At 50.8% G+C, this 26,904-nt stretch overlaps 2 protein-coding genes across 2 annotated transcripts; both read right to left on the bottom strand.

The window, feature by feature from the left end:
* Positions 1-1,082: 1,082 nt before the first annotated feature.
* On the bottom strand, positions 1,083-12,581 carry LOC103168243 (platelet-derived growth factor receptor-like protein). Its single transcript, XM_039910179.1, has 7 exons — positions 12,524-12,581; positions 9,974-10,319; positions 9,687-9,702; positions 9,252-9,447; positions 6,608-6,901; positions 4,124-4,263; positions 1,083-1,641 (listed from the first exon to the last, which is right to left on the bottom strand). The coding sequence occupies exons 1-7, from the start codon at positions 12,579-12,581 to the stop codon at positions 1,420-1,422; spliced, it is 1,272 nt and encodes a 423-aa protein (XP_039766113.1). The 3' UTR covers positions 1,083-1,419.
* A 4,089-nt stretch (positions 12,582-16,670) lies between these two features.
* Positions 16,671-26,057, bottom strand: LOC100089051 (cationic amino acid transporter 2-like). Its single transcript, XM_016225551.2, has 11 exons — positions 25,655-26,057; positions 24,735-24,890; positions 24,033-24,180; positions 22,900-23,051; positions 22,450-22,672; positions 20,809-20,945; positions 19,629-19,731; positions 19,333-19,478; positions 18,121-18,287; positions 17,240-17,348; positions 16,671-16,780 (listed from the first exon to the last, which is right to left on the bottom strand). The coding sequence occupies exons 1-11, from the start codon at positions 26,055-26,057 to the stop codon at positions 16,671-16,673; spliced, it is 1,854 nt and encodes a 617-aa protein (XP_016081037.1).
* Positions 26,058-26,904: the final 847 nt, after the last annotated feature.

Raw genomic sequence — 26,904 nt, forward strand, 5'->3', positions numbered from 1 at the left:
TATCCGCACCTCCGCTGCCCCCGCCCTCCGGGACGGGGCGGAGGAATGAAAATGGGATCTTTGTCTTGAGGTTGTTCATCAGCCCCCGTGATTTCCCCTCCACCTGTGGCCCTAATCTCCGGTTCCTCTTAGCGGGTCATTGCCACAGCAACAGGCTAAGGGGAGGGTCACCACTGCAGGAGGAGGCGGGGGAGAGGGAACAGAAGGAACGAGTGATCGTCCATGGAAACAAAGCTGCTATTTTCCTAGAAAAGTCTGGAGCCAGAAACAAGGGAAGTGGACAGACCGTGGATGGAATGGCCCATAATGCACCATTGTTCCCTCTTCAAGCATTCCCGACCAGACTCGGTAATAGCCAGGGGGTTGGATTTGGCAGATGGGAGAGAGGGCTGGGTCCTGGCGGTCGCTCCAGTTCAGTTCTAGGAGCCAAGAAAAAGGGTGGAGTCTGGGGGAGGAGGAGTGGAGCTCAGAGGAGGGAGGGAAATCAATCATCTTGCTCTCTTCTCTCAGGCCTTTTTCCCTCTAGGTCAAATGCTCTTCCTTAGGAGACTTAAGAGTGAACGGCCTTATGTAACCCCACATTAGCCTGCAGTGGAGATGGCCTCACTCAGGGAAGACAGCATCCCCATGCCCCACCCAGTGGGTACACTGGCCTTTTCAAGCAGGGCAGATATTTTTCTCACCCCACCTCTCCCGCCCACAGTCCAATCAGGGGTTCATACAGAAAAGCGGAGGAGGAGGAACGTGGAGCTTGGGCTGCTGGGAAGAAGTCAACAATTTCTCACAGTGACTATGGCAGTCGGGAAGGTAGACTAGCCCCTGGGTGTCCAGACAGGCCTGAAAGGAGGCCAGATGGTAATTGCAAATGGAAAGAGACCCGATCTTGATTCGATCTTGGTTCCCCTTTTCCGTTGTGTGGCTACATCAATTAGTGAATCTCTCTTTCTCTCAGCAGAGAAATAATAATAACTGTGGTTTTTGTTAAGTGCTTACTATGTGTTTTACTGTACTAATAACAGTAAAAATAATTGTGGCATTTGTTAGGTGCTTACTAGATGTCGAGCACTGTTTTAAGCACTGGGTTAGATACAAGATCATCAGGTCCCACACGGGGCTCACAGTCTATGTAGAAGGGAGCGCAGGAATTGGTTTCCACCCTGCAAAATGGGATTACTGAACTAAGAACACTGGGAAGTCAAAATGCATAATTATTAATAGAAAAGCAGAAACTAGACTCTGTCCTAGCACAAAGGCACTCATACATGCAGGTATGTCCCCCCCACACATGTGCAAAATACACAGAACTTTTACTTGTGACTAAGCCATGTCCATCAGGCACCTTACGCAGGAACCTTCACCGAAGGGAGGGAATCTGTGGGAAGAACCACATCCAACCTCTGCCTGGCCAGGCCCCGTGACCTATCCCCGGGAAGCAGGCCGGGCTGCTGGGGGTGCTGGGAGCACACGGATGCGGGTGGAAGCGGTGGTGCTGCCCTGGTGGTTCTCGGTCCTGCAGGAGTAGAGCCCATCGTCCACCACCCGGGCCTCATCCACATACAAGACGCTCTCCGACTCCAGCTGCACCTGCCCGACGCGGCGAACTAGAACCGTGCGCTCTCGGACATAGGGCGGGCGGCCAATCTGCAAGGCAAAGCAGGGAGGTTTGCTTCAAGAGGCTCACCACTCCTGTCTCCCTCCCCGCTTCTCCCCTGCTCCCTGGGCTTCCTCCTCCTTCTGCTCCCCATATGGACCCAACGGCCTCCCCATGGCTGGCCCTTTGGGCAAGGTTGGCTGAGAAGGAGGTCTTGGAGGCAGTGGGCTGGGCCAGCCAAGGACCCCCGTGGGCTAGGCATTAAGGGAGCTCCCACTTTCAGGGTTACCCAGGACTGTCCAATTTAGCAAGTGTGGCCAGACAACAGGAAGCGGCCCAGCGTGGCCATGGAGGCTGGACCAAGTTCATAGGCCACTTGGCTCGATTGAGGGCAAAATGTTCACTCCTATAGACTGGTCTGTACCATCTTGGCCCACCGTCTGCAGGGAAGAAATCGAATGCTCGTGGGTGTGGAAAACTGTGTGTGGAAGCCCTCATCCTTCCTTAGAACCCCCCAAAGCACACCCTTCTGCCTGTCTGACCAAAGCATTGAGAGTGTTTTCAGTGGCTAATTGCACCTTCCTACTCTTCTCTTCTGTCTGCCCCAGGGAGCCTCTAGAAGGGAGAGGAGACCATCGGGGTGTCCCCCTCCCCAAGCCAGCAGTCCAGGACCCTCCTGAGGGCTCTCACGAGATGCTCTGCCTCTTTTTCCTCACACCCCGCCAGCCATGGCAGAGAAAAAGCCCTGCCCCAGGATGGCGGGAGGGTGACAGCAAGCATCCCAAAGGTTAGAACATGGAGGAGGTTGTGATCATGGGGCTGGAGATGATCCAGGCGGAATGGTGAGGAACACGGAAACGCTTCCCCCTACTGTACTGAGGCTCTTTCTGTTTCTGTCCTCGGTTTACCATTTTTGTTTCATTTAAGTGTGGTGTTTCTTTCTTGGTGTGGTTGTCCTCCCCGCCACCCTGACACACACATTTAGATTGTGAGCTCTTTGTATGTCAGGGGTTGTTTCTGAATTACCATCCCAAGGCCTATCCCCAGCGCTTTGAACAGTATTTTGCACAGGTTCAAACAGATGCCTGTCTCCCCTACCTGGACCGTTTACCACAAAAAAACAAACAAAACCCTGTTGGGAATCGGTGTTTCGGTGGCTTGAAACCAGGCTGTGTTAGTGTGGGTTCTACAGGGGCTTCTGGGTCCAGGATGGTGGAGATTTTAAAAGCCTTATGCGGTCTCAGCCTCTGCACCTGTTCTACATGTTTCCCCTCCTCAAGTACCTTCCGTGGTTGCCCATCCATCTCTTCATCGAGCAGAATCTCCTCACTGTCCGATTGAAGGCACTCAATCAAACTCTCTCCCCCGCCTATCCCAGCTCTAGAACACGGCCCATGTGTTTCGTTCCTCTAATACCAATCTACTCTCTGTCTCTTGCTTTCTCTTCACCCACCACTGAACCGTCGCTCATACCCTTCCTCTTACCTTTTTTTTTAATGGTATTTGTTAAGCATTTACTATGTGCCAGGCACTGTACTAAGCTCTAGGGTAGAGACAAGCTAATCAGGTTGGACACAGTCCATGTCCAACATGGGGCTCACAGTATTAAGCCCCATTTTACAGATGAGGTAGCTGAGGCACTGAGAAGTTTTAAGTAATTTGCCAAAGGTCACACAGCAGACAAGTGGCGGAATTGGGATTAGAACCCAGGTCCTGCTCACTGCCAGGCCCATGCCCTAGCCACTAGGCAATGCTGCTTCTCTTGCCAGGAACTTCCTTCCATTCATACTCTCTCTCCATCTTCAAAACCCTACTAAACTCACCTTATCTCTCCACCCTATTTTCTTCCTGTCTCACTCACGCATTAATCCGACCCACTAAGCACTTAGGCACTCACCCCACCCCTGTTGCCCTTATATACATATCTTTATACGTATATATATATATACCCAGTTGATTTCTTTTTCAGTAATTTATTTTAAAGTCTATCTCCCCTGATAGATTGTAAATTCCCTAAGGGAGGGGATCACATCTACCAACTGTACCAAGCACTTAATACAGTGTTTTTGCAAAAGTGCTCAATAAATACCACTGATTGATCGATTGGTTGGTCAGCCTCTGCAATGTTGGGGTAATGAAAAGAATGTTTCTGATATTGTTATATTGTACTCTCCCAAGGGCCTAGTATAGTGTTCTGCACGCAGTAAGTGCTCAATAAATGCGATTGAATGAATGAAAACGCAAGGTCTCAGAGCCCTTCCAACTCAGTGTTAAAGAGCTTTCGTACACCCTTGGTGCCAATCACCATAAACTGCATCGCCCCAAGGATAACTGGCATGCCTCAGTGCCACACCTCTATGACAGCTCATTCTTCAGCTTTTTGTTCTCCCCATCCCCGCCCCATCCTAATCAAGAGCAGCTCCAAAGTGGTTGCTCTCTTCAGCCCTCTCCTGACCCCCGCCTGGCCAGATACTCGCTGGGGGATTCCCCGATTTCTGACCCAACCCACCCCTAGGCAAGTTTCCTGCCCACCTGCTGTCCTGGGTATTCCCAGGTGAAGTCCACGGCAATCTCTGGTTCACCCAGGACCATACAAGTCACGTTGAAGTTTTCTCCCACCTGGACGGATGCCCCAGATGACTTGATGGAAGACTTTGGGGGAGAAGATGGGTCTGCAGGGCAAGAGAGAGAAGGAATGGTGAATCGTAAGGCCCAAAGTTACCGTAACCAGAGTAGAAAGAGCAGTGGGTGAGGATTGAGGAGATTCTGACTCTATTTCCTGACCCTGGGCAAAACACTTCACCTCTCTGGATCTAAGTTTCCCATTCAGCCTTTGAGGTGACTACCAACCCCACCCCTCCCTGTCACCCAGATTGGTGGAAACAGATTGGTTATTCTGAGGTAACAGACTGGGGGCTGTAAGTTCATTGTGGGCAGGGAATGTGTTTGTTATATTGTACTCTCAATTAACAGTGTTCTGCACACAGTAAGCACTCTCTGTAAATATGATTGACTGAAAAGACAGGGATTCTCAAGAGCAATGAAATCAGATATGCATACCAGAGTTATGTGGTGAACTCTAAAGATCCTGCAAATCATGTGCTACACGGTAACTGAGAGGTTGTGGAATCCCCTTCCCTGTGAGCAGCCTGACCTGGAGGCTGGGGGAAGACCTGGCTGATGACTGGACCGGTTGCCTTTTCAACTTCATTGAGAGTGCCACTGGAGTGGCACTTGGTCTCTGGAGACTCTTGGGTGCATGGAGGGGAGAGGAGGGAGGATGGTTCAGTGGACAGAGCATAGGACTGGCAGTCCCATGTAGGGTGGTCACCTACAGCAGTTGTAAATACTGGCGACCCCTTTGCCAACCTGGAAGTAACAGGGGTTTGTTATGAATTGTACACTACAATTTAATGGCATCCTATAGAACTTACTGTGGAAGCCTGCACGTCCTAGAATGCTTCCACCGTGGGACCCCCGACCTACCCAGGTTTGCTCCAGAACTTTTCTGTTCCTTTCCCCCAGGTCACTGCAAATGTGGGCTCTGCTTCCAAGCTATGAGGCTCAGTGGCAGGAGCCAAGTTGGAGAGAGGGGAGCTGTTTAAAGTCATATTACCTACTTTAAAAATACCTGGGGCTGATTCTGTACTAGATGGAAACAGGCCAACTGAAAACCAGACTGTCATATAAAACAGGATGATTGGCTACCCTAGATCCATGGAAGTCAAGAGACTCAAGAGACACTGGCCTGTTGTGGGGTCTTGGATAAGTCACTTAACCTCTCTATGTTTCAGTTTTTTCATCTGTAAAATGATGGGAAGATAACTGCTCTATCTCCCTCTTTAATTAAGAGTCCCGCGTGGGATAGATACTGCGTCCCATCTGGGAGTCAGGATACCTGGGACCTAATTCCAGCCCTGCCATCTGCCTGCTGTGTGACCTAAGGTAAGTCACTTCTCTGTGTCTCAGTTTCCTCCTCTGTTCTCTCTCCCACTTATATGGTGAGCTCCATGAGGGAAAGGGACTGTATTCAATCTGAGTGAACTCTATCTGTCCCAGTGCTTAGCACAATGCTTGGCACATAGTAAGTGCTTAACAAATACCATGATGGTCATGATTATAATTATCCACCCCAGCACCTAGCCCAATATTTATTAAGTGTTTAATAATAAACTTAATAAATGCTTCATAAACATCACTATCATCATCATCATCATCATTTTTGAAAGTCTCAGGCTGGAAAACTATAGGGATTATAGCAAACTTTCACAGTAAATCAAACAATGACAAAAGGAATCTACAACAAAAATGTAAGTCAGCTACCATCATCCTCTCTTAAAAGGCAAACACTGAGATGGTTTGCTTAGATATGAAATGGCCTGTCAAGAGTGGCTTTAGAGTGACCCATATGATGATGATAGTAAAGTCATCAAGGACAGGAAACACATCTTTTACTTCCGGTGTGCCCTTCCAAGTACTTAGTCCAACGCTCAGCATCCAGTAGGCACTCGGTAAATATAACCGGTTGACCCATCAATTCGGACCACTAACTGAACAGTGCTAGGTTAAGCATCAGGACCGACAGATCACTGTAGAGAAGCAGTGTAACTTGGTGGATAGAGCCTGGGCTTGGGAGTTAGAGAATCTGGGCTCTGATCCTGGCTCCACCATTTCATTCATTCAATCATATTCATTGAGCGCTTACTATGTGCAGAGCACAGTACTAAGCGCATGGAATGTACCATTCGGCAACAGATAGAGACAATCCCTGCCCTATGAGGGACTCACAGTCTAAACACCATTTGTCTGCTGTGTGACCTTGGGCAAGTCGCTCAATTTCTCTCTGCCTCAGTTACCTCATCTATAAAATGGGGCTGCAAACTGGGAGCCCCAGCGGGGGACATGGATTGTGTCCAACCTTGTACCTACCCCAGCGTTTAGAGCAGGGATCGGCACTTAAGAAATACCACTGAAAAAACAAACCAACCCAGCTTCCCGCAGGGGGTGCTCACGCACAGTTGACGTAGATGAGCATGTACTTGGTGGAGATCTGTCGCACGTCTTCGAGGCTGGCCATGCAGAACAGGGACCCGGCGTAGGAAGCTCGGGGTCGGTGGATGGTGAAACCCTTCTTCGGGTCGAATGAGATGTCCACCCCGTCCACCAGAATCTCCTCCAGGGGGAACTCCCGGTGCAGTGTCACCTTGGCCAGAGGGCTGGTCACCTGACAGGGGAGCAGGATGGGCTGGTTGGCCCGCAGCTGTACCACCTCGTAGTAATCCTCGGTGGGCACGAAGAGCTCCTGGGGGTCTGCCGGAGAGAGAAGAGGGGTGGCCGAGAGGGGACGGGAGGTGAGGCCTGGCCTAGGGCACACGACGGTCTTTGGTGCCACAGGGACCGGACCAAGAAGCAGCGGGGCTTGGTGGATTTGAGACTGGTAGTCAGGAGACCTGGGTTACACTTCCTGCTCCGGCTCGTAATAATAGTGATCGTATTTGTTAAGCGCTTATTATGTGCCAAACACTCTTCTAAGCACTGGGGTAGATACGAGGTAGTCAGGTTGTCCCACTTGGGGCTCACAGTCTTAATTCCCATCTTAAAGATGAGGTAACTGAGGCCCAGAGAAGTTAAGTGACTTGCCCCAAGTCACACGGTTGATAAGTGGCAGAACTGGGAACTGGGATTAGAACCCATGACCTCTGACTCCCGAGCCCGGGCTCTTTCCACTAAGCCACGCTGCTTCTCCTCTAGAGCAAGGTATTCACCTTCTCTGTGCCTCAGTTTCCTCATCTGTACAATGCTGAGTAAATTCCGGTTCTCCCTCCCCTTCAGACTGGGAACCCCGTGTGGGACAGGGACTGAGTCTGCCCTGATTGTATTGTACATACCCCAGTGCTTAATGCCGTGCTTGGCACAGAGCAAGCCTTTAACAAATACCATAATTATTAGGAGAAACCTTCTAGGGCAAAGATCTCTGCACCATACACATGTGTACATCCAAAAGGGATGTGTACATCCAAGGGGGCAGGTGCACCGGACAAGGAGAGGCAGCCCTGATGGGGTAGTGGATTCTGTGTGTGCAGAGTTCATCTTATCTGCCCCACCCCCAACTTCTCTGCCTGCAGCACTGACTGGGATGATGAGAGGCCAACGCCCAGTCCATCTTTACATCCCACACGACTGCCTAGGATGAACTGTGTGGGCCTTGACCCTCTTATACAGCTCCTCCAGTGACGGAGAATGAATCAGACAGAGCACAGGCCACCACCAGGTCTGACTGGACCAACCCCGTGGTCTCGGAGCCACCTCGATTCCGGGACAAACATCTCGGACAGGCCGTTGCCAAGGCTTTGCCGGAGCTCAGATCTATTGATAGTGTCCACTGCCCATCGTGGTCTCTCCCTGTATTCATCCTGGATCTGACTGACTTTAAGCTTCTCAAGAACCTGCAGTGGTTGCCCATTCTCTTCCACGTTAAACAGAAACTCCTTACCATTGACTTTATAGCATTCAATCACCTTGCCCCCCATCTTACCCTACTGATTTCCTACTATTGCCCAGCCTGCTCACTTCAACCCTCTAAGACCAAACTACTCACTAAACCTAAATCTCCTCTATCTCGTCAATGACCCCTTGCCCAAGTTCTGCCTCTGGCCTAGAACTTCTTCTTCCTTCATATCCTATAGATCATCACTCTTCCCACCTTCAAAGTCTTATTAAAATGGGGTCTCCTCCAAAGGGTCTTCCCTGACTAAATCCTCTTTTCCCCTACTCTCTCTCACATCTGTGTTACCTACGCATTTGGATCTGTACCCGTTAAGCACTTGATATTCACCCCTGTAAGCTCAGTTATATTACGCTATCCTACCCATTTAATACAATCAATCAGTTGTATTTATTGAGCACTTACTGTGTGCAGAACACTACATTAAATGTTTGGGAGTTAGTAGACACATTCCCTGCCTATGAGGATATCACAGTGTTTGCTCTGCACATAGTAAGCACTCAATAAATATAATTGGTTGATTGATTGATTGATTCCTGTTTTCTTGTTTTGATGTAATAATAATAATAATAATGTTGGTATTTGTTAAGCGCTTACTATGTGCAGAGCACTGTTGGAAGCACTGGGGTAGTTACAGGCTAATCAGGTTGTCCCACGAGACGCTCCCAGTTAATCCCCATTTCACAGATGAGGGAACTGAGGCACAGAGTAGTCGAATGACTTGCCCAAAGTCACACAGCTAATCAATGGTGGAGCTGGGAATAGAACTCACGACCTCTGACTCCCAAGCCTGTGCTCTTTCTACTGTACCGCACTGCTTCTCTGAATATGGTCAGCACTCCATAAATACCACTGATTGATTGATAAGACGCTGCTTGCTTGTCGTGGTGTTTCTGAGTGCTTCTTGGTATTTCAGATGAGGAGAGAAAGTGGAATGTTTAAGCATCCGATCCTCTCCACTGGCAGCCGGGAGGTAGGGGCCCCAATACAGAGCATGCCTGAGAACCCCAGATCCCACCATGCACCTAAGGAAGCCCTGAGGTGGTACCATGGACATCTAGGAGTCCTCTGATGATCCCTTCAGCCTCTCTCTTTCCCTCCTTCCCTCCCGTCCCCTGCCAAGCCCCGGGGCCAATGCTCTAGGCCGAGCGGTACCTGTGAAAAAGACGAAGGTTGTGCCTATCCTGTCCTCTCCATTCCGGCACTCACTGTTGGGGCACTGGAGGGACCAGCAGCTGTACTCGCCTGTGTCCGACGCAGTGGAGTTTACCACCAATAGCTGGCTGAACCGGCTGAAGTGCTTGATCCTGAAACGGAGCAGGTGAGAGCCCGGGAGGGCTGGAGTCAGGGTCTGGGGGGCACCGGGGAAGTGGGGGTCCAGTTCGCAATGGACACCAGAGAGGTGTTTTCCCTAGGTTTGGGGAATCATGTCACCAAATCTGCACTGGCCCCTCCCTCATTGGCCAACATCACCCTCCCCGGTGGACTCATCCTGACCAAGTGACTCCAACTTCTGATCCCCTAGGCTAGAAGAGAATGTTGGACATGGGGCAACTGACAGAGCCCAGGTCAACCCCACCCTGTCCCTACCAGCAGATTCAGGTTTCTGTGAAAAACAGAATGTGAATGCCATAAAAATGACGAGGCAGGGGTAGTCCATTTCTTGCAGGTCATCAGCTTTCCCTTAAGGCTTGTTCCATTTCCTGAAGGTCCCAGGCAACTGGGTACTGGACACCTGGACCCACGTTTACATGTCACACCCTTAAGCAGCAATGGGCACAAGCCAGAGCTGATTGATCCCTATTGATCTCCCACCCCGAGGCGTACTAGCCACCAAAACCCCCAGCACCAAGCCCTCTGGCCCCAAGCCCACATACCTGAGCCGCCCTGCTCCCTCCTCCTCCAGGGATACGGGGAACCTCCAGCGGGCAGACCTCCCTCTGCAGCGCAGCTCCAGGCTGGCCCCAGCTGGCAGCACCAGGGTGTCAGTCAACTTCAGGAAGCGGCCTCTTCCCACCACCTGCACCAGGATGCTGGGGGCCTGGGGCCCTGGGGAGGGAGTGGCGGCCGTGGCCTTCGCTTGAGGCTTCACCTTTGCGGCTTTCATAGACACCTGTGAGGGCTTTCGGCCTGGGTTTTTAAAAGTTTTCACCTCCTCGGTCTCTGGAGCTCTGGAGAACTTCTTCCCCTGGGCCTGAGAAGTCCTATTCTCCTGACAGTTGCCTGCAACCAAGAAGAGGAATTTCTGGTCAGTCCTAATGGGATCCCTAGGCCGAAAGACAAGAGATGGAGCTCGGAGTCCTGACTCCACCACTAGCTCACTTTGGGCAAACCACAACTCGCTTACCCCTCCTGCGCCTCTCCAGGGACATCTGATCCTGTGACAACTGAACCTAAGGACCACCAAGCCCCTCTGGGAAATAAAGCACTTTGCAGCCATCCAAACCACTCTATTGCTCCTTCAGTGGAAGACACCACATCCTTCTTACTGGCCAAACCCAAAGCCTGAAACGCAAGAGGATGGGCCACCTACCCAGTCAATCAGTGGAATGTATTGAGCTCTCACTCTGTGCAGAGCACTGGCTGAACAAAACTAAAGCTCCTACCTTCTAGACTGTAAGCTCTTTGTGTCAGAGAACGTGTCTACACAGTTTTATTATAATCTCCCAAGGGCTTAGTACAGTGCTCTGCACACAGTAAGTGCTCAGTAAATACCACTGTTTAAATACTATTGACTGATCTTTCTCCAGGCCTTAGGTCCCCAGTCTTTCGAGGTGGGCTAACACTAGGACACCAGAGCCAGAGCTTTGCTGTGGATTGAGATTGTAGCGGGCTCTCTGTCCTTAAAAGGCCAGGAAACGGGACTGGTTAAATGCAGGGGAGGTAGGCAGCCACCTACTAACTGTTAGCCATTGTGGCCAATAAAAGAGGAAGCCATGGTGGAGAGACAGCACAGTTGTTTTCATGCCTCAGAAAGTCTGGCTGAGAGTAATTACAGTTCAGGCTGCAGGACCTTGTGCTTTTTCCTTAAAATGATAAGCTCCATCCTGGTGAAATCAAAACCCTGCAGGTCGGAGCTGGCCAACCTCCCCACGTCACGAGCATAGACATGTGCAAGAAGGCTTCAGGAATGGAAATTTGTGGACCAATCTGTACTCGTTCCTGGCTTTTAGATGGCAAGCCCCCTGTAGAGTAGTAAGTGCTTATTATTGTTATTATCATCAACATTATTATGTGAAATGAACTGTCCCGGGGAAGGTGATTATTGGACCTGGACGCTGAGAACAGGCCAGGATGAATTTGAAGAAGCAGACTTCAGCCTAGTGCCTGTGGATGAGTGCCAACAAGGCTCAGTTGGATGAGTGGTAGAGCAGGGACTGTGGGGACTGTGGAGGCGATTCATCAGCGTCCAGGCTCACTCCAGGCTCCCCAGGACCATTCATTTCACTGTTCCAGCTCAGATTTTTCAGGTTGTCTCTTTCGGTAGCCTAGTCCCTGAGTGTCCCTAGGACTGGTCTGAGGGAAATGGTCCTGAATACCAGCCTCTCTCCCAGTTATTCCAGGGGATCTCCATGCCCCACAGCCCGACAATCCTCCCATTCTTCCCTCCTTTGGCTCTACTCCTTTCACCGTGTGCCATGAATCAAACCTTGCCTGTATGCCCTATCCCTGTGACCCCCTCTTCCACCTCCACCTTGGGGGATGAGATCTCCACAGACATACAAAGATTGGAAGCATGCTATTGTGAAGCCATGGGGAAATACACAAGTGATAGAGGTCAGAGTGAACCACAGAGCAGATCGGGAGCCAACCACATCACTGAAAAAGCATGATATTGGAGTTATATAAGTGGAAGCATAATGCTTTAGGTCAGAATAATTCTTCCTCTAGCCTGATCAAGAAAGGTTATGGAGAGTCTTCAAGAAGATCTTTCAGCTTCTGCTCCGCATGCTGCAAGTGCTCAATAAATACCACTGATTGATTGACTCTGTACTGATACAGGCTTTCCACTGCCTGGTGGCAGGATGGACTAGTTGAACTCTTGAGGTCTCTATAAGCCATCTGAGGATTTGGCCACCTTGTCCAGACCTCAGCCTGTAAACTCGGTGTCGATAGAGAATGTGTCTGTTCATTGTTACATTGCACTCTCCCAAGCGCTTAGTACAATGCTCTGCACACAGTAAGCACTCAAGAAATAGATTGAATGACTGACTCAGACAAGCTTGGAGAAGCTCAGCATCCAGTCCTGGGAACAGCCCCAGCCTTCAACACCTCGTTTTCTTTCAGGCTGCCGAGGGCCAACAAGGCAGTCCTGTGCAGAGCAGAGCAGAATGTGTCAAATGCGGGAATATGGGCGGATAATACATCAAGGTACAGTGCTGGGAAGGGTGCGGGGGGAAGGAAGCCAAGCTTCTCAAGGTACATACCCAGGACAACGAAGAGAAGAAGAGAGCAGCTGAGGATGGTCAGGGCCTTGGGATCCATGCTGCAGGAAACTGGTGGCCAAGCTCCCGATGTGGCACTGCCCGCTGAGTTCTGAGGCAGCTGAGAGAAATAACCCACCCTCCCCTCATGCTCCTCTTTGAGGGGAGGAAGGAAAGGAAGTGCTGAGGGGCCAGGAGGAGGGCCAAGGCCCCAGAGATTAGAGCTCCTGATTTCAGAAGCAAATCAAATGCTTGATTCCAGGCCTCTCCAAACAAAATTCCTCTCACAGCGGGCCGTGAGGGGGTCGGGTGCCTCTGAGCAAGGTGAATGGAACCATTCAGAGCCGGGGTCTGCTCACGGGGCTGGACGGAGGGGAAAGCCAGGTCGTGGGGCTGGGCAGGGGCGCGAGGAGGGAGGTTCACGAAGGGGACGGAGGCAGAGGAGAAACACGGCCAGCCAGCCAGCCAGCCAGCCCCAGGAAGCTGTGAGGAAGCCGTGAGGAAGCCTAGCCGTGGAGGGTTGTCCGTTGACCTCACCAGCTGGTACGCCCTACACCCATCAGCCACACACCCATTTGGACTCGTACGATACTGTTCTATTTCTAACCATACCAACTCTGCTCCGGTAGCCACCTCACCTCCCTCTTCTTGACTGGAAGCTCACTGTGGGCAGGTGATGTATCTGTTTACTGGTATGCTCTCCCAAGCACTTAGTACAGTGCTCTGCGTACAGTAAGTGCTCAATAAATACAATTGACTGAGACTGACAACCAAACCACCCTGTCTCCTCAGATCATCCTCTGAACCCTCTCCAACTGTCTCCAACTGTCAGGCTTCTCCACCCTAGCAGCCTCCCATCCTCTTCTGATGCAGAAGTCTTAACACTGCTCCCTCCACCACATTCAGCTCCCTTTGGTCCTCTGGCCCTTCAGCACCAACACACCACCAATCTCTAGCCCTGAATCACCTCCACAATCCCTATGTTCCCAGCTTTACCACTCAACCAACTGAATCTTGTTGGCACTCATCCGGGCACTAGGCTAAAGTCTGCTTCTTCAAATTCATCCTAGCTTGTACTCAATCCACCCTTTTGCCTGGCAACACTGCTATTTCTTCTTCATGGACTTCCAAACCCACAGAATTATTTTAGATCTTAAACTCCCTCCTGAAGCCAAATTCCCCGGCTTCCACCTCTTTAGTCCTAGAAAAACCTTCCGACTATTTAGTTGATAAAACAGAATCCTTCAAGTTTGAATTTACCCAGGTCACCCTTCACTTCAACTTTCTCCTCCTTCCCAGCCTGCTCAAGGGGAAATTTATTGCCTGCTATCCTGTCTTTGCCAAAGACCCAAATTTCTATCACCACCAGAAAACACTTATTAAGCACCACATCTCTGGTTGGAATCGGGGAACCCATAACTGACTTCAGGTAGTAATCCACTAGATTGTAAACTCCTTGAGGGCAGAGATTGTACCTACCAACTCTTTTTTTTTTTTGGTATTTGTTAAGCGCTTACTGTATGTCAAGCCCTGTTCTAAGTGCTAGGGCTAGATACAAGCTAATCAGTTTTTTTTTAAGTTGCTTTTAAAAAGGTATTTGTTAAGCACTTACTCTATGCCAGGCACTGTTCTAAGCGCTGGGGTAGATACAAGCTAATTAGGTTGGACAAAGTCCCTGTCCCACATGGAACTCAGTCTTAATCTCCATTTTACAGATGAGTAACTGAGGCACAGAAGTTAAATGACTTGCCCAAGGTCACACAGCAGTCATGAGGTGGAGCCAAGATTAGAATTTAGATCCTCTGATCTAGGCCCAGGACCAGACTCTCTCTACTAGGCCAAGCTACTTGCTTTTTTGTATTCTCCCAAGTGCTTAGTACGGTGCTCTGCACTCAGAAAGTACTAAAAAAAAATACCATTGATTGTGCACTTTCTGACCCTATCACTTGGAACATTCTAAGATGGTGCCTATACCAGCCCTTCCTAAAATGGTTACCACTTCTGCGCAAAGTTGGGAGGGATAGCCCTGGAGGGTGTTTTTGGTTTTGTTTCATTTTTTAATAGTACTTGTTAAGTGCTAAGTGTCAAACATTATTCTAAGCGCTCTGATAGAAACAAAACAATCAGGTAAACCTCAGTCCCAGCCCCACATGGGGCCCACAGTTTAAGAACTGAATCCCCATTGAACAGTTGAAGAAACTAAGGCATAGAATTACCATAGAAGTAGCGTGGTTTAGAGCACATGCCTAGAAGTCAGAAGGACCTGGGTTCTAATCCAAGTTCCGCCACTTCTGTTACGGAAATTAGGCAAATCATTTCACTTCTCTGTACCCCAGTGGCCTCAACTGTAAAATGAGGATTAAGGCTGTAAACCCCATAAGAGACAGGTACTGTGTCTAACTGGATTTGCTTGTAAACACCCCAGTACTTAGTGTACCTAGATGCCTGGAATATAGTAAGTGCTTAAAAAATACCACAATTATTAAGTTACCTGCAAGGTCATATAGCAGGCAAGTGGCAGAGCCGGGATTAGAACCCAGGTCCTCTGACTTCTTGGCCTGTGCTTTTCCCTGCCTTCCCACCTTCCTCCCCTAACATTCCCTGCTTTTTCCTTCTCCTACCATCTCCAGCCTCCCCACCAGCAAGCAGGCATGCATGCACATGACAAAGACTGGTGACAAACTGCAGGGGGGTCATCATTGGCAGCAGCAAGTCAGGACAGCTGCCCTGGAGCAGTTCGAGCAGGAGCTTCCAACCCCCTCTGCTCAGTCTCCCCCAGCAACCTCCAGGCGTGGGGCTGGAGGGGGAACCTGCCAGAAAAGGTTTTCCAGTCTGAAATAGAGTTCATTGGTGCCTGCCCCCAAACCTGCTTCCTGTCTGCCCCTCCTTACTGCCCCCCAATAATAACAAAAATAATGATGGTATTTGTTAAGGACTGGGTTGAATACAAGCAAATCGGGTTGGTTGCAGTCCCTGCCCCAGGTGGAGGCTCACAGTCTCATTCCCCATTTTACAGATGAAGTAACTGAGGCCCGGAGAAGTGAAATGACTTGCCCAAGATCACACAGCAGACAAGCGGCAGAGCTGGGATTAGAACGCAGTCCTTCTGACTCCGAGGTCTGAGCTCTACCCATCAGGCCACTCTGCTTCCCTAAATGAAAGAAGTCAAGGCTGAGCATTTATGAGAAGGTGCATTTATGCAAAGACATGTATTTACATTCATTCATTCGTTCAGTAGTATTTATTGAGCGCTTACTATGTGCAGAGCACTGTACTAAGCGCTTGGAATGTATTTACATCAGGGACCGGGGAGCAGTGGGATCATGAGGAGTGGCCAAGCGGAGGGAAGAGAGCACAATGGAGGGAAGAGAGCACAATCGGGCGTGGAGGGAGCCGAGCCGTCTCAGTGAGGCCAGGAGGATTGCAAGAGCCAGCGGTGCCGAAGGGGCCAGGGGAAAAGGAGACTTCTTGCAAGAGCCTCACGGTGCCAGGCCCCAGCAAGGAAGGCTAGGGGGAGGTTGGGGAGGGCCGGCAGATGCTGGGGAGGGCGAGGCTACGTGGGGTCAATGGGCTTGGCCTTGTGGAGTCGCACTCAGACCCCAACTCCGGCCTCCAGGCACCCCTCGCCTCAGCAACTGCCATTGCTGCCACGGCTGCCATCAGCGGGAAGCGTCCCCACATGAGTCCTGAGTCCCGGCAGGTGCCTGAAGAGCAGGGATGGTGGGGAGGCAGCACCTGGCCTGGGTCCCCATGGCTACCAACCCCTCCAGGATCCCACCAGGCACAACACAATGACCTCATCACATCACACCAAGTGCCGCATGACGCAACAGCAAACAGGCATCATGCGGAGGTCACTGGGAGTTCAGGGTGAGAGGATAGGCAACTGCCGCAGGTTGCATGCCTGAACGGGGCAGAGTCCGGGCACGGTGCCCTAGAGGCAACCCAGCACAGATTTCTTTAAAAAAATAAGGTCCATTTCAACCTCTTCCCACAGTGCAAGCGGTCTCACAGAACCTTTCAAGGGGGTCCCTGGACAGAACACATTGACACAAACACTTGATTCGAGAGTCCTAGGGAAGGAAGCAGTGGAGGTTGATGGTGAGTCCAAGGCAGTGCAGACGGTTCACCCAGCATCTCCTCCCAGAGCTCACTGCTGCGGTCTCTCCCCGGGCCCCCCAACTTCTCCTGCCGGGAGATCTCTGGAGCGTTCTCTCTCCACACTGTGGCGAAACCCGTAACCAAAGTAGATGAGGAGGCCTGGGAGGATGACAAGCAAACAGGAATGTGTCTGGAGAGGCAGGTAAGGCTTTTGAAGAGCCTTTACAAGGCTTTTCCACTTCCCCAACCCCAGAATAAGAAAGCTAAGAGGAATTGCCAAAAGGCCAGTCCCCTGCCTTTGGTCAGGACAACATTTCCACCCTCTGGACTGTGAGCTCCTCTCTCTAGACTGTAAACGCCTTGTAGGCAGGGAACATGTCTACCAACTCTGTTGTATTCTCCCAAGCACTTAGTGTAGAGTTCTGCACACGGTGAGCACTCAGTAAATTCAATAAATATGATTGATTGATGGACTGGCCCATTTGTCAAGGTCACCCCTTTTCTACTCCCTCCCCTCCCCCGTTTGTGAAAGAAGCTCTTGTGGCTGTCTCTGAACACCCTGAGATTGAGGTTGCTCTCGCACCGTGTAGATTCCCTGACTCCTGGGCTCTAACTTACCCACAGCCATCCAGACGGCGTACCGCAGCCACGTGTCAGTGCTGAGCTGGGCCATCAGGTAAGTATTGATCAGGATGCTGAAGACTGGGAGGAACGGGAGGCCAGGAACCTGCAGGGTGGGATGGGCAGGATTAAAGAGAAATGACCAGAAATCCCAGGGGAAGGGGACCGAGGGATACCAGGCAGATGGACAAAAGGGCGTCCAGGCAGATGGACAAAAGGGCATAGCAGGACAGGAAGAGCCACTGTGAGATTTGCAGCTGAGACACATGCTTTAACTTCTTGTCGTTCCTCTCCCCTCATCAACCAGATGAGCCTGGGCATACAGACAGAGGGACTTAAAGAAATGAGGTGAGGCTAAAGGAAATCAGGGAAACTTCAGCTTTGCTCTTCACTTGCTCCAGGCTATTCATGTTTTGTGCTGTTGAGCAGATCATTGCTCTAATTGGGTGGGGCACTGGAGAAAGGATTAGTGGAAATCCACAGGGAAGATGGCATGCCATGACTATGTTGGAGTCCTTTCTGGATATCCAGCCCCCAAATTGAGGAAGGTGCTGGCTGAAACAGGACAGAGCCAGGGGAAGATCAAGCGTGGCCTAGTAGATAAAGCAAGGGCCTGGGATCTAATCTCAGCTCTGCCACTTGTCTGCTGAGACCTTGGGCAAATCATTTCACTTCTCAGTGTCTTGGTTACTTCATCTGTAAAATGGAGATTAAGACTGGGACACCCAGGTGGAACAGAGACTGTGTCCAACATAATTACTTTGTATCTACCACAGTACATAGTAAGTGCTTAACAAATAGCAAAGAAGAGCTGGACCCAGAGCGAATGTCAATCTTCCAGATTCCCCCACTTCCTGAGGCCTCCTCAGGGTTCTTACCATGAAGGTTGCTTTCTTGCTGCTCTGAGGCTGCCACCAGATGAGGAGAGCTGCACCCAGGATGCCCAAGAGAGGGAGAGTCAGGCCAAGAATGCATGAGACGGCCCCAGACAGGAGGCACTCCAGCCCCACGGAGGTCACCACACTCACGATCACCACCAGGACAGCTGCAAAGCAAACACAAAGGGGTCACCGGCATGGAGCTAGGGGAAAGAAGGGGACCCTTCCCTCCTTGTTGGAACCTGCTAGGACCCAGTGATGTGGAGTAGCAGTGGGGCCCAACTGCTGCCTGCCATCACACCAACCCAGACTCTGCTTTGTCCTAAATACTGGCCTCTTCACTCAAGGACCCAGGGATCTATGCACAATGCAACAATAGCCTCAGGGAATCATTGGATTAAGTAGTTATTGCTGCTTTTCCTTGTTTTGTCTTGTTTTTTTAAATATTACCTCACTTACAAGGCTTAAATGTCCCTGACCCCACCGTGTCTTCAACCCCCACCCTCCAGTCAGCTCATCCCAGTCCTCCCCTCCCAACACCCCTCTCCCTCCTTCTTCCAACCTCTCCCCACACCCCATCCCTATTATCCTGTCCCAGTGCCACCCCTCAACCACAATGACCCCCCCCACCCCTCTGTGAGTCAACTCACCCATTCAACCCCTCCCCCCAACAGCCTCAGCCAAGTGAGGCTTGTGTAATCCCCATTCCATCATGGGTTCATGGGGTCGCTTCCCTTCATTATAGTCCTGCTCCTGACCCACTCACTGCTCCTCCTTGTCATCACTGAAACCTGCCTCTCCTCAGGTGACAGAATCTCCCCTGCTGCTCTCTTTAGAGGAGGCCTCATCTTCACTTACTCCCTCAGACTCACTGGGAAAGGGGGAGGTGTTGATTTCATCTTGCACCCCAGTGCTTTCAGGGAATGGGGCAGGGAACGTGTCTGTCTGTTGTACTCTCCCAAGTGCTTAGTACAGTGCTTTGTACACAGTAAAAGCTCAATAAATACAACTGAGTGAATGAAGGAACAAGTACTCAGGGACAGGACAACCCTCTCCTCCTGCATCAACTGTCAGTGTGACTACACCTGCCCCAAATACGACAGTGCTTTAGAGTTGGGAGTGAGAGTGACGGGTTTCAAGACTGCCAAGACACCCTCTGTCAGAGTTAGCTGCCAGGAACACCTCTCCCCCTGCCAGCGGGCACCCACTTACCCACGAGCGCCACAGCATAGGACACCCGTCTGGAGGAGCGTGGAGTTGGAAGAGGTGTTGGGTTAGGGTCAGAGACCTCCAGCTGAGTTGACTGGCTACAGTTCTCTAAGTCAGGGAGCTCCTTCTCATCAGTGTCAGGCTGGTACCTGCAGCGAAGATAGGAGAGAGAGGTGAATGGTTGTGGGAGCCGGGCCCCTCTGCTGCATGGGTGACAGCTTCTGGAGGAGGGGCTGGACCACAGATCAGAATCCCCCTTCCTTCCCACCTACCCCCATTCTCAATTCTGCCATCGTTACCTGAGCAGGAGGACACAGACGGCCACCAAGGTGTAGGCTAGCAGGGTACCAATGGACATCATGTCAACCAAGGCTTTCAGGTCGAAGAAAGCGGCCATGAGGGCTGGGAAAACAAAGTCACTGAGCTGCTGGCTGTTGGTCAGAGCCTGCTTGGGCTCAGCCCAGCTCTCCAAGGGGCACTGGGAGGGACTGGTCAGCTTTTCCTTCCTTTTCCCCAGGAAAATTGGTAGATGGGATCCTCCTTCCTGACTCATCCTGCGGCTCCTTCCCTGCAAACCCTTCAGCCCCATCCCTGCATGTCAGACCTGACCTCTGCTTCCCCCTCCCAAGGAGTCTCTAATGGGTAGGGGGAGAGTTCTCAGAACCTCTCTCCTGTCCCACCTGCCTCCTGGATCAGGGATGAAAGTCACCTTCCACATCCCCATCTTAGTTCAACTAAGACTCCACCAAGGGCCGTACCCTGTCTCCAGGCCTGGGGTGGTTGTCAGGATGGAGGCCCCTTCTGGCCTGGACCTCCCATGCTCTGTTCCTCTCCTGCCTTTAAGGACAAGCCACTCTGTCCCTCTTGGTTCCTACTCAGACCTGACCAGGTGAAAAGGCAATTTTAAAGGCAAACTAGTGGATAGTGGCCTAGTGGATCGAGCATGGGCCTGATCAGAAGGATCTGGATTCTAATTCCAGCTCTATCCCTTGTCAGTTGTGGGATCTTGGGCAAGTCACTTCACTTTTCTGTGCCTCATTTACCTCAACTCTAAAGTGGGGATTTAGACAGTGAGCCCCGCATGAGATAATGACTGTGTCCAACCTGATTATCTTGTATGTACCCCAACGCTTAGAAGAGTACTTGACACATAGGAAGTGCTTAATGAGTACTATTAAAAAAACAAAAAAACCTCAGAGATCTGGCAAAGTTGTTAACAGTGTATAGGTAGCTCAACCCCACTCCCCAAACCACTATTCTAGGGACTCTGATACCCCCTTCCTCTTCCTTTTCTTTAGCTTGGGACTCAGAAAGCCCTCAAGTCAATAAGGGGGATCCCAACTCTCCCTTCCATAACTAAGGATGACCTTTTGAGCCATCCCCCTCACAGAAGGCAGAGGGGGTGAACGGAGAGGGTGAGCCTCCTCCCGGCCGGAGCTGCCCCCATCCCCATACCCTGCCCACCTGGGAAGACCATACCTGCCACCCCTCCGGACACAAAGGTGGCCACTGCTGGGCTCTGCCGCTGACTGATGTGGGCCAGTGGTCGGAAGAGCAGCCCATCCCTCGCCATGGCATAGAGGATGCGGGGCATCGGGAACATGGAGCCCAGCAGGCTGTGGGGAAGAAGAGATGCTCGGAGGAAAAGGCCTCAGAGTGCTGCAGTCTGGGGCGGGCAGGGATCCCCTGAAGCAGGAAGCAACACCAGCTAGTGGTCTCCCCCAGAAACACCCTCTTCCCACTCCAACTCCTCAGCCCACATCCAGTTACGGATATTAGGGAGACCTATGCCTGGGCTGGCAGAGATCTCTGGCAGCAGAGGACGTCATCAATCAGTGGTCTCCTCTGGGATCCTCCTCATTTTAATTCCCCAGGAACGGGATGAGGGAGCAGTGAAGGGAATCTCTAGAGTTTTTAATCAATCAATCAATCATATTCACTGAGCGCTCACTGTGTGCAGAGCACTGAACTAAGCGCTTGGGAAAGTACAATAAAACAGCTTATTAAAGCTTATAAAGCTTGCTTGATACATTCCCTTCCCACAGCGAGCTAACAGCCAGAGTTGACATGGACCTTCAGGAACAGGGAATCCTTTCTACCCAGACCACCCAGCCCACCTATCCCTCCCTACTCAGCCCTCTTTACCAAGCCCACCCAGGCCACCTGGCTATCTCCTGTCTATATACTTTATTCATTCGGTCATATTTACTGAGTGCTTACTGTGTGCAAGCCGCTTGGGCGAGTACAGTACAGCAAAAAATAGACACATTCTCCTCCCACAATGAATTTACAATCTAGAGGGTGGGGAAGAACAAAAGGAGCAAGTCAGGGTGACCCAGAAGGGAGTGGGAAAACAGCAAAGGGGGACTTAGTCAGCGAAGGCCTTCTGGAGATGTGCCTTCAAGGAAGGCTTTGAAGAGGGGAAGAGTCATTTTGGGGTTTGAGGAGTAACTGGCTGAGGGCAGGGATTGTGTTTATTGTTAGTTAGTACTCTCCCAAGCGCTTAGTTCAATGTTCTGATTACAGTAAGAGCTCAGTAAATATGACTGAATGAACGTTGGACATTTGATATTTCACCACCACCCCCAAACCCAACAGCACTTACATACATAGCTTTAAATTACGTACTATAAATTACTTGTTTATTCACATTAATTGTTTGTCTCTCCCTCTAGATTGTCAGTTCATTATGGGCAGGGAACATGTCTGTTAATTCTGTTATACTGTACACTCCCAGGCACTTAGTACAGTGCTCTGAACATAGCAAGTGCTCAATAAATACCACTGATTGACTGATCTCCACCCAGCCCATGTATATATCTGGGTTCGGGGAGAAGGGCACATAAAGGTGGGAGCAACTGTGGAATGAGATAGGTGTCAGTTCAGGAAGGATTCCAAGCTAGGCCTGCATGGAAATGGACAGTGTTCCTGGACTTCCCCACGGGACTCCAGCTTGGACCAGCCCACCCAGAACCACCCACCATAGAAGTCCTGATGCTTTCAGAACCAGTCAGGAAATAAGGACCACGCCTGGGGCACAGGGCGTCCAAACCGTTCTGTTCCCATTACTCCTCCCCCCACACCCCATTCCTACAGCCATCGGCCACCACCTCGCCTCACCTGGTGGTCAGGGCACACAGCGACCCAGCGGCCACGATATACTTGGCCACGTTCCACCCCACATATTCAAAGGCAGCAGGCAGTGGGCTCTGGATGTCCAGTAGGTGATAGGGCATCATCAGGGTCAGGGCAGCTGAGACTCCAAAATATGCCAGGAAACAGACCAAAAGGGAGATGGCAATTCCCAGGGGGATGGACCGCTGAGGGTTCTTCACTTCCTCTCCTGGGAGAAATAAAGCACATGCTTGCTCACCCCACTGGCCAGTGGGGCAGGGAGGCCCTGGGGATTTCTCCAGCTCCCACCCCCATCACTCCCTCAGCTCCTCCCCATTCTGCCCCGCTTCCTGTTGGGCTTTACCATCATTTCCTTGCCTCCCAGACGGACCCCACTCCCGGGATCAACCGAGGCCAGTTCTCGGGACACGGAACGTCTCCCCTCTCAGCACTGACCTGTCGTAGCGATGCAGTCAAACCCCACGAAAGCATAAAAGCAGGTGGCGGCTCCGGCTAGGGTCCCACTTAACCCGTATGGCATGAATCCTCCCACTCCGAACTCCCCTGTCTCATTCCTGGACGAAGTCTCATTCCTATCAGTGGGGAGGAAGGCGAAGGGGGAATCATTCAAGAGGTGAGCCTTGGGAATAGAGTAGACTAGTGGGGTCTGAAGATCCCTCCCCAAACCACCCAGAACTGGAAGGCCACAGGATATCCTTCCATGTTGAATGAGACCCCAGGAAGCTCAGCGATAACAAATCAACAGCCAGTTAGAGAGCTGGGCACCTACAGAGGGGACCAGGGATCTGAAAACAAGCCCTCCAGGAGTCTGAGCATCCGGGAGCAATTCTCCTCAGGCAGGACTCCCATATACTGTGAGATGGGGATGGAGAAATAAAAAAACTTCTGACTTTCCTCTGCTAAATCAACTCCCACTCTACAAAAGCACTGAGAGGATGAACAGGATTAGAACCTGTTCTAATCCTGGCTCCATCACTTGTTTGCTGGGTGACCTTGGGCAAGTCACTTCACTTCTCTGTGCATCATTTACCTCATCTGCAAAATGGGAATTAAGACTGTGAACCCCACATGAGACAGGGACTGTGTCTGACTCGATTTGCTTGTAGCCACCCCAGTGCTTAGTACAGTGTCTGGCCCATAGTAAGTGCTCAAAAATTACCATAATATTATGAAGGCAGTAACTCTGCTGGTCCTTCCGAGGAGGTACCCAAAGCAGGGGCTTGAGTGGACAGACTAGGTGGAGTTGACATTTGAGGTACGTTTCAGTGGCTCCTTCTTTCAGGGAAGAGTGAGCACAGTGCGTAGTGGATACCTGGCTGGTCAGGATGTCTCACAGTAGGCTGAGAAGGATGAGTGCCAGAAGAGCAAATCTCCAGCCACTTCTCGGTTTCCTAATCTCCTCTGCCTCTAGTCCCATCTTCCCCACTGCTCCCCTCTCTGCTCAACAGCACTCAAGGAGATAATGGTGTGAGAGAGTGGGCACCATCCAGGGCTTTGACATTTCTCCTGAGTTGAATTCATTTCTGTGTAGGCTGTAAGACTCTCACCATGCAAGGTAGAAAGCTTGTTTCCTCAGGTCCTCCTGGCTCAGCTGCCAGTGTTTCAGGTCCCCTTTGATGCAGCCGCTCAGCACAATGAACAGTAGTACGAGCATGTTCACACCAGTGAAAATCTTGTTCACCACCGTCGATTCTCTGACCCCAAAGGAAAGCAGCGCTGCGGAAGCAGAAATGAGACCCAGGGGATTGATGACACCTCATGCCCACGAATGAGGTTGGGAGATCAAGGAAGGAGATAGCATGAGGACACCTACTCTATCCCCCTCTCCAGACAAGACTACCTCTCCACCCTCCTCCCCATTCCTAGAATCAGTTGCTTCTCTGATGGAGGTGGGGTTGGGATAGATGTTCTCTATCCTTGAGAAACTAAGATCATGTTAGTTCTAGAACTCAGCCAGGCATAACCTTACAGTTAATTCACTTTTATTGAGCACCTCTGAAATGGACACTAAGATAGATCCTGTTCCTTATAAACAGTCCTTGTCCTCCACCATTTTCACTAGTTCAGAAGGTTCCCAGCTCAGATGTTTTGCCCTAACAAGTCCCAATATAATTCCAGGTTGTCCCATCAGCCATCAGCTTTGCTCTCTAATGGTTCCGGATCCCACATGAAATTATTTCAAATCTCTGCAGGTCAGGTCTTGATCTCCTTCATGAGCAAAAAGAGTTGAGATTTGAACCCATCCGCAGAGAGCAGAAACTCCAGGGTACCTGTCAGCACAGCAATGAGGCAGACAGCAAAGATGTCTGGGTACTCAGCCAGCCCAGGGGTTGACATGGCCATGTAGGTATTGAAGAACACACCCATTCTCTTGCCAATCAGTTCATCAAAAGTGGCACTCCAGGCCCGGGCCACACTGGATGTTCCTAGGGAAGAGCCAGAAATTTACCACAGAAGAGTAGTGGGAAGTGGACTTGAGGTCAGGAGACACCACTGTCATCTCTAAGCCTGACTGCCAGGGGCAGGACTTGCTAAGAACTATGTGTGTCTACAGGTCTTCTCAAGGGCCTGTTCCAAAGGGGATGGAGACAAAGGGGCAGGGAGGACTGAACACTGAAAACCTCAATGAGAGATGAGTTTAAAGAAGCTGGTCTTGAAGGGAAAACTGGAGCAAAAAAGTTTGCTGAATCTGACAGCAGTGAGAGCAGTCTGGGAAGCAGCTAGAGCTACCTGAGTTGAATAAGGAAGAGGTTTGTATGTCCTGCTTGGAGAGTGACAGCCATGTCACGTTATCACATTCCTGGCTTCCTTATCGCCACATCTCCCCAGCTCCCTTCCCTGAGTAGCTACAGGCACAGGGGAGACGCTGGATTTGTGGGAGCAGGGCCAAGTCAGCTCCCCTCCTGCCTGTTTCGAGAAGAGTTGGGAAGTGAGGCAAGAATCCTACTTGCATGGAAACACAGTACAGCCTATTAGCTTGGTCTCCTCTCCACTCTTTGCTGAGGTGCCTAGAAATCTCCCCACCACAACTTGCTCCTTTCCCAACTCCAACCCCAGTTGGGTGCCAGGTTTGACCAGGCCAGCCTTCAAAAACTTCTGGTTGGCCTCCAGGTCCTTTGGTCCCACCCTTAATCCACATTGGGACTTCCCCAAGGCAAGTGCTAAGGATGAAGAGGCCAGAGCCTTGTACCAATGACGTAGGACAGCAGCAGGTTCCAGCCGGTGATGAAGGCCCACAGCTCGCCCACTGTCACGTAGCTATAGAGATAGGCCGAGCCCGTCAAGGGCACCCGGGCCCCAAATTCGGCATAGCAGAGTCCCGCCAGAACGGATACCAAGGCAGCCACCAGGAAGGACAGCACAATGCTAGGGCCGGCGGTGACCTTGGCCACATCCCCGGCGAGGACATACACACCGGCCCCAAGCGTGCTGCCCACTCCTAAGGCCACCAGGTCCAGGGTGGACAGGCAGCGCCGAAGATTCGATTCCTTGGGGAGAAGCATCTTTTTGCGGGAAAAGGCCCGAAGGACCGAGAGAAGAGAGGTCAACGCCGACATCTGCAGGAAGAGAAGCAAAAACTGGTAGTCATGCATCCCCACAACACTTACACACATCTGTAATTTATTTATTTATTTATTTATTTATATTAATGTCTGTCTCCCCTCTAGGCTGAAACCTCTACCAGCTTTGTTATATTTTACTCTCCTGAGAACTTAGTACAGTGTTCTGCACACAGTAAGTGCTCGAAAAATACAGTCGATTGATTGGTTGGTCACGGTTTTTTTTAATGGTATTTGTTAAGTACTTACTATGTGTTCTGTACTAAGCGCTGAGATAGATACGAGCTAATTAGGCTGCTTACAGTCCGTGTCCCATATGGGGCTCACAGTCTTAATCCCCATTTTGCAGATGAGATAACTGAGGCACAGGGAAGTTAAGTGTCTTGCTCAAGGTCACACAGCAGACAAGTGGGGAGTCGGGATTAAAAACCAGTACTTCCAATTCATAGACCTGTGATTTACTCATTCATTCGTATTTTTTGAGCGCTTACTGTATGCAGAACACTGTACTACTGCTTGGGAAGTACAATTAAGCAACAAAGAGACAATCCCTGCCCACAAAGGGCTCATAGTCTGCAGACCACAACCTCCTCCCTTTCTCAATCCCCTTCTTCCAATCATTCTCCCAACCCAGATCCTTCCTTTCTCCTGAAGGGTAATTATAAAGGCTTCATTCACTCATTCATTCCTTCAACAAAGCTTATCCACTTGTCTGATCTCTGTATGCCGCTCTATTTATTCATTTTAGATCACCACTCTCCACAGGGCAGGATCTACCAAATGTATCTAGCCTTCTTTGCCCACAGCCCCGCAGGATACCTTTCTGTTCCTCCTGATGGAGAAATATTTTGAAATGTTTCACCGCCTCACATCCCACTTG

The sequence above is a fragment of the Ornithorhynchus anatinus genome, chromosome X1 (assembly GCF_004115215.2).
Source record: "Ornithorhynchus anatinus isolate Pmale09 chromosome X1, mOrnAna1.pri.v4, whole genome shotgun sequence".
Lineage (NCBI taxonomy): Eukaryota > Metazoa > Chordata > Mammalia > Monotremata > Ornithorhynchidae > Ornithorhynchus > Ornithorhynchus anatinus.

Coding starts and splice junctions, on each gene's coding strand:
- LOC103168243 (XM_039910179.1), bottom strand. CDS start 12,581: ATGGATCCCAAGGCCCTGACCATCCTCAGCTGCTCTCTTCTTCTCTTC. Junction 10,320..12,523: donor TCTTCTCTTCGTTGTCCTGG/GTATGTACCTTG, acceptor TCTTGGTTGCAG/GCAACTGTCAGGAGAATAGG. Junction 4,264..6,607: donor CATGCTCATCTACGTCAACT/GTGCGTGAGCAC, acceptor CTTGCCCTGCAG/ACCCATCTTCTCCCCCAAAG.
- LOC100089051 (XM_016225551.2), bottom strand. CDS start 26,057: ATGCATGACTACCAGTTTTTGCTTCTCTTCCTGCAGATGTCGGCGTTG. Junction 20,946..22,449: donor CTGTGTGCCCTGACCACCAG/GTGAGGCGAGGT, acceptor TCTTCCCCACAG/CCTGCTGGGCTCCATGTTCC. Junction 19,479..19,628: donor GTCTGTGTCCTCCTGCTCAG/GTAACGATGGCA, acceptor TCTTCGCTGCAG/GTACCAGCCTGACACTGATG.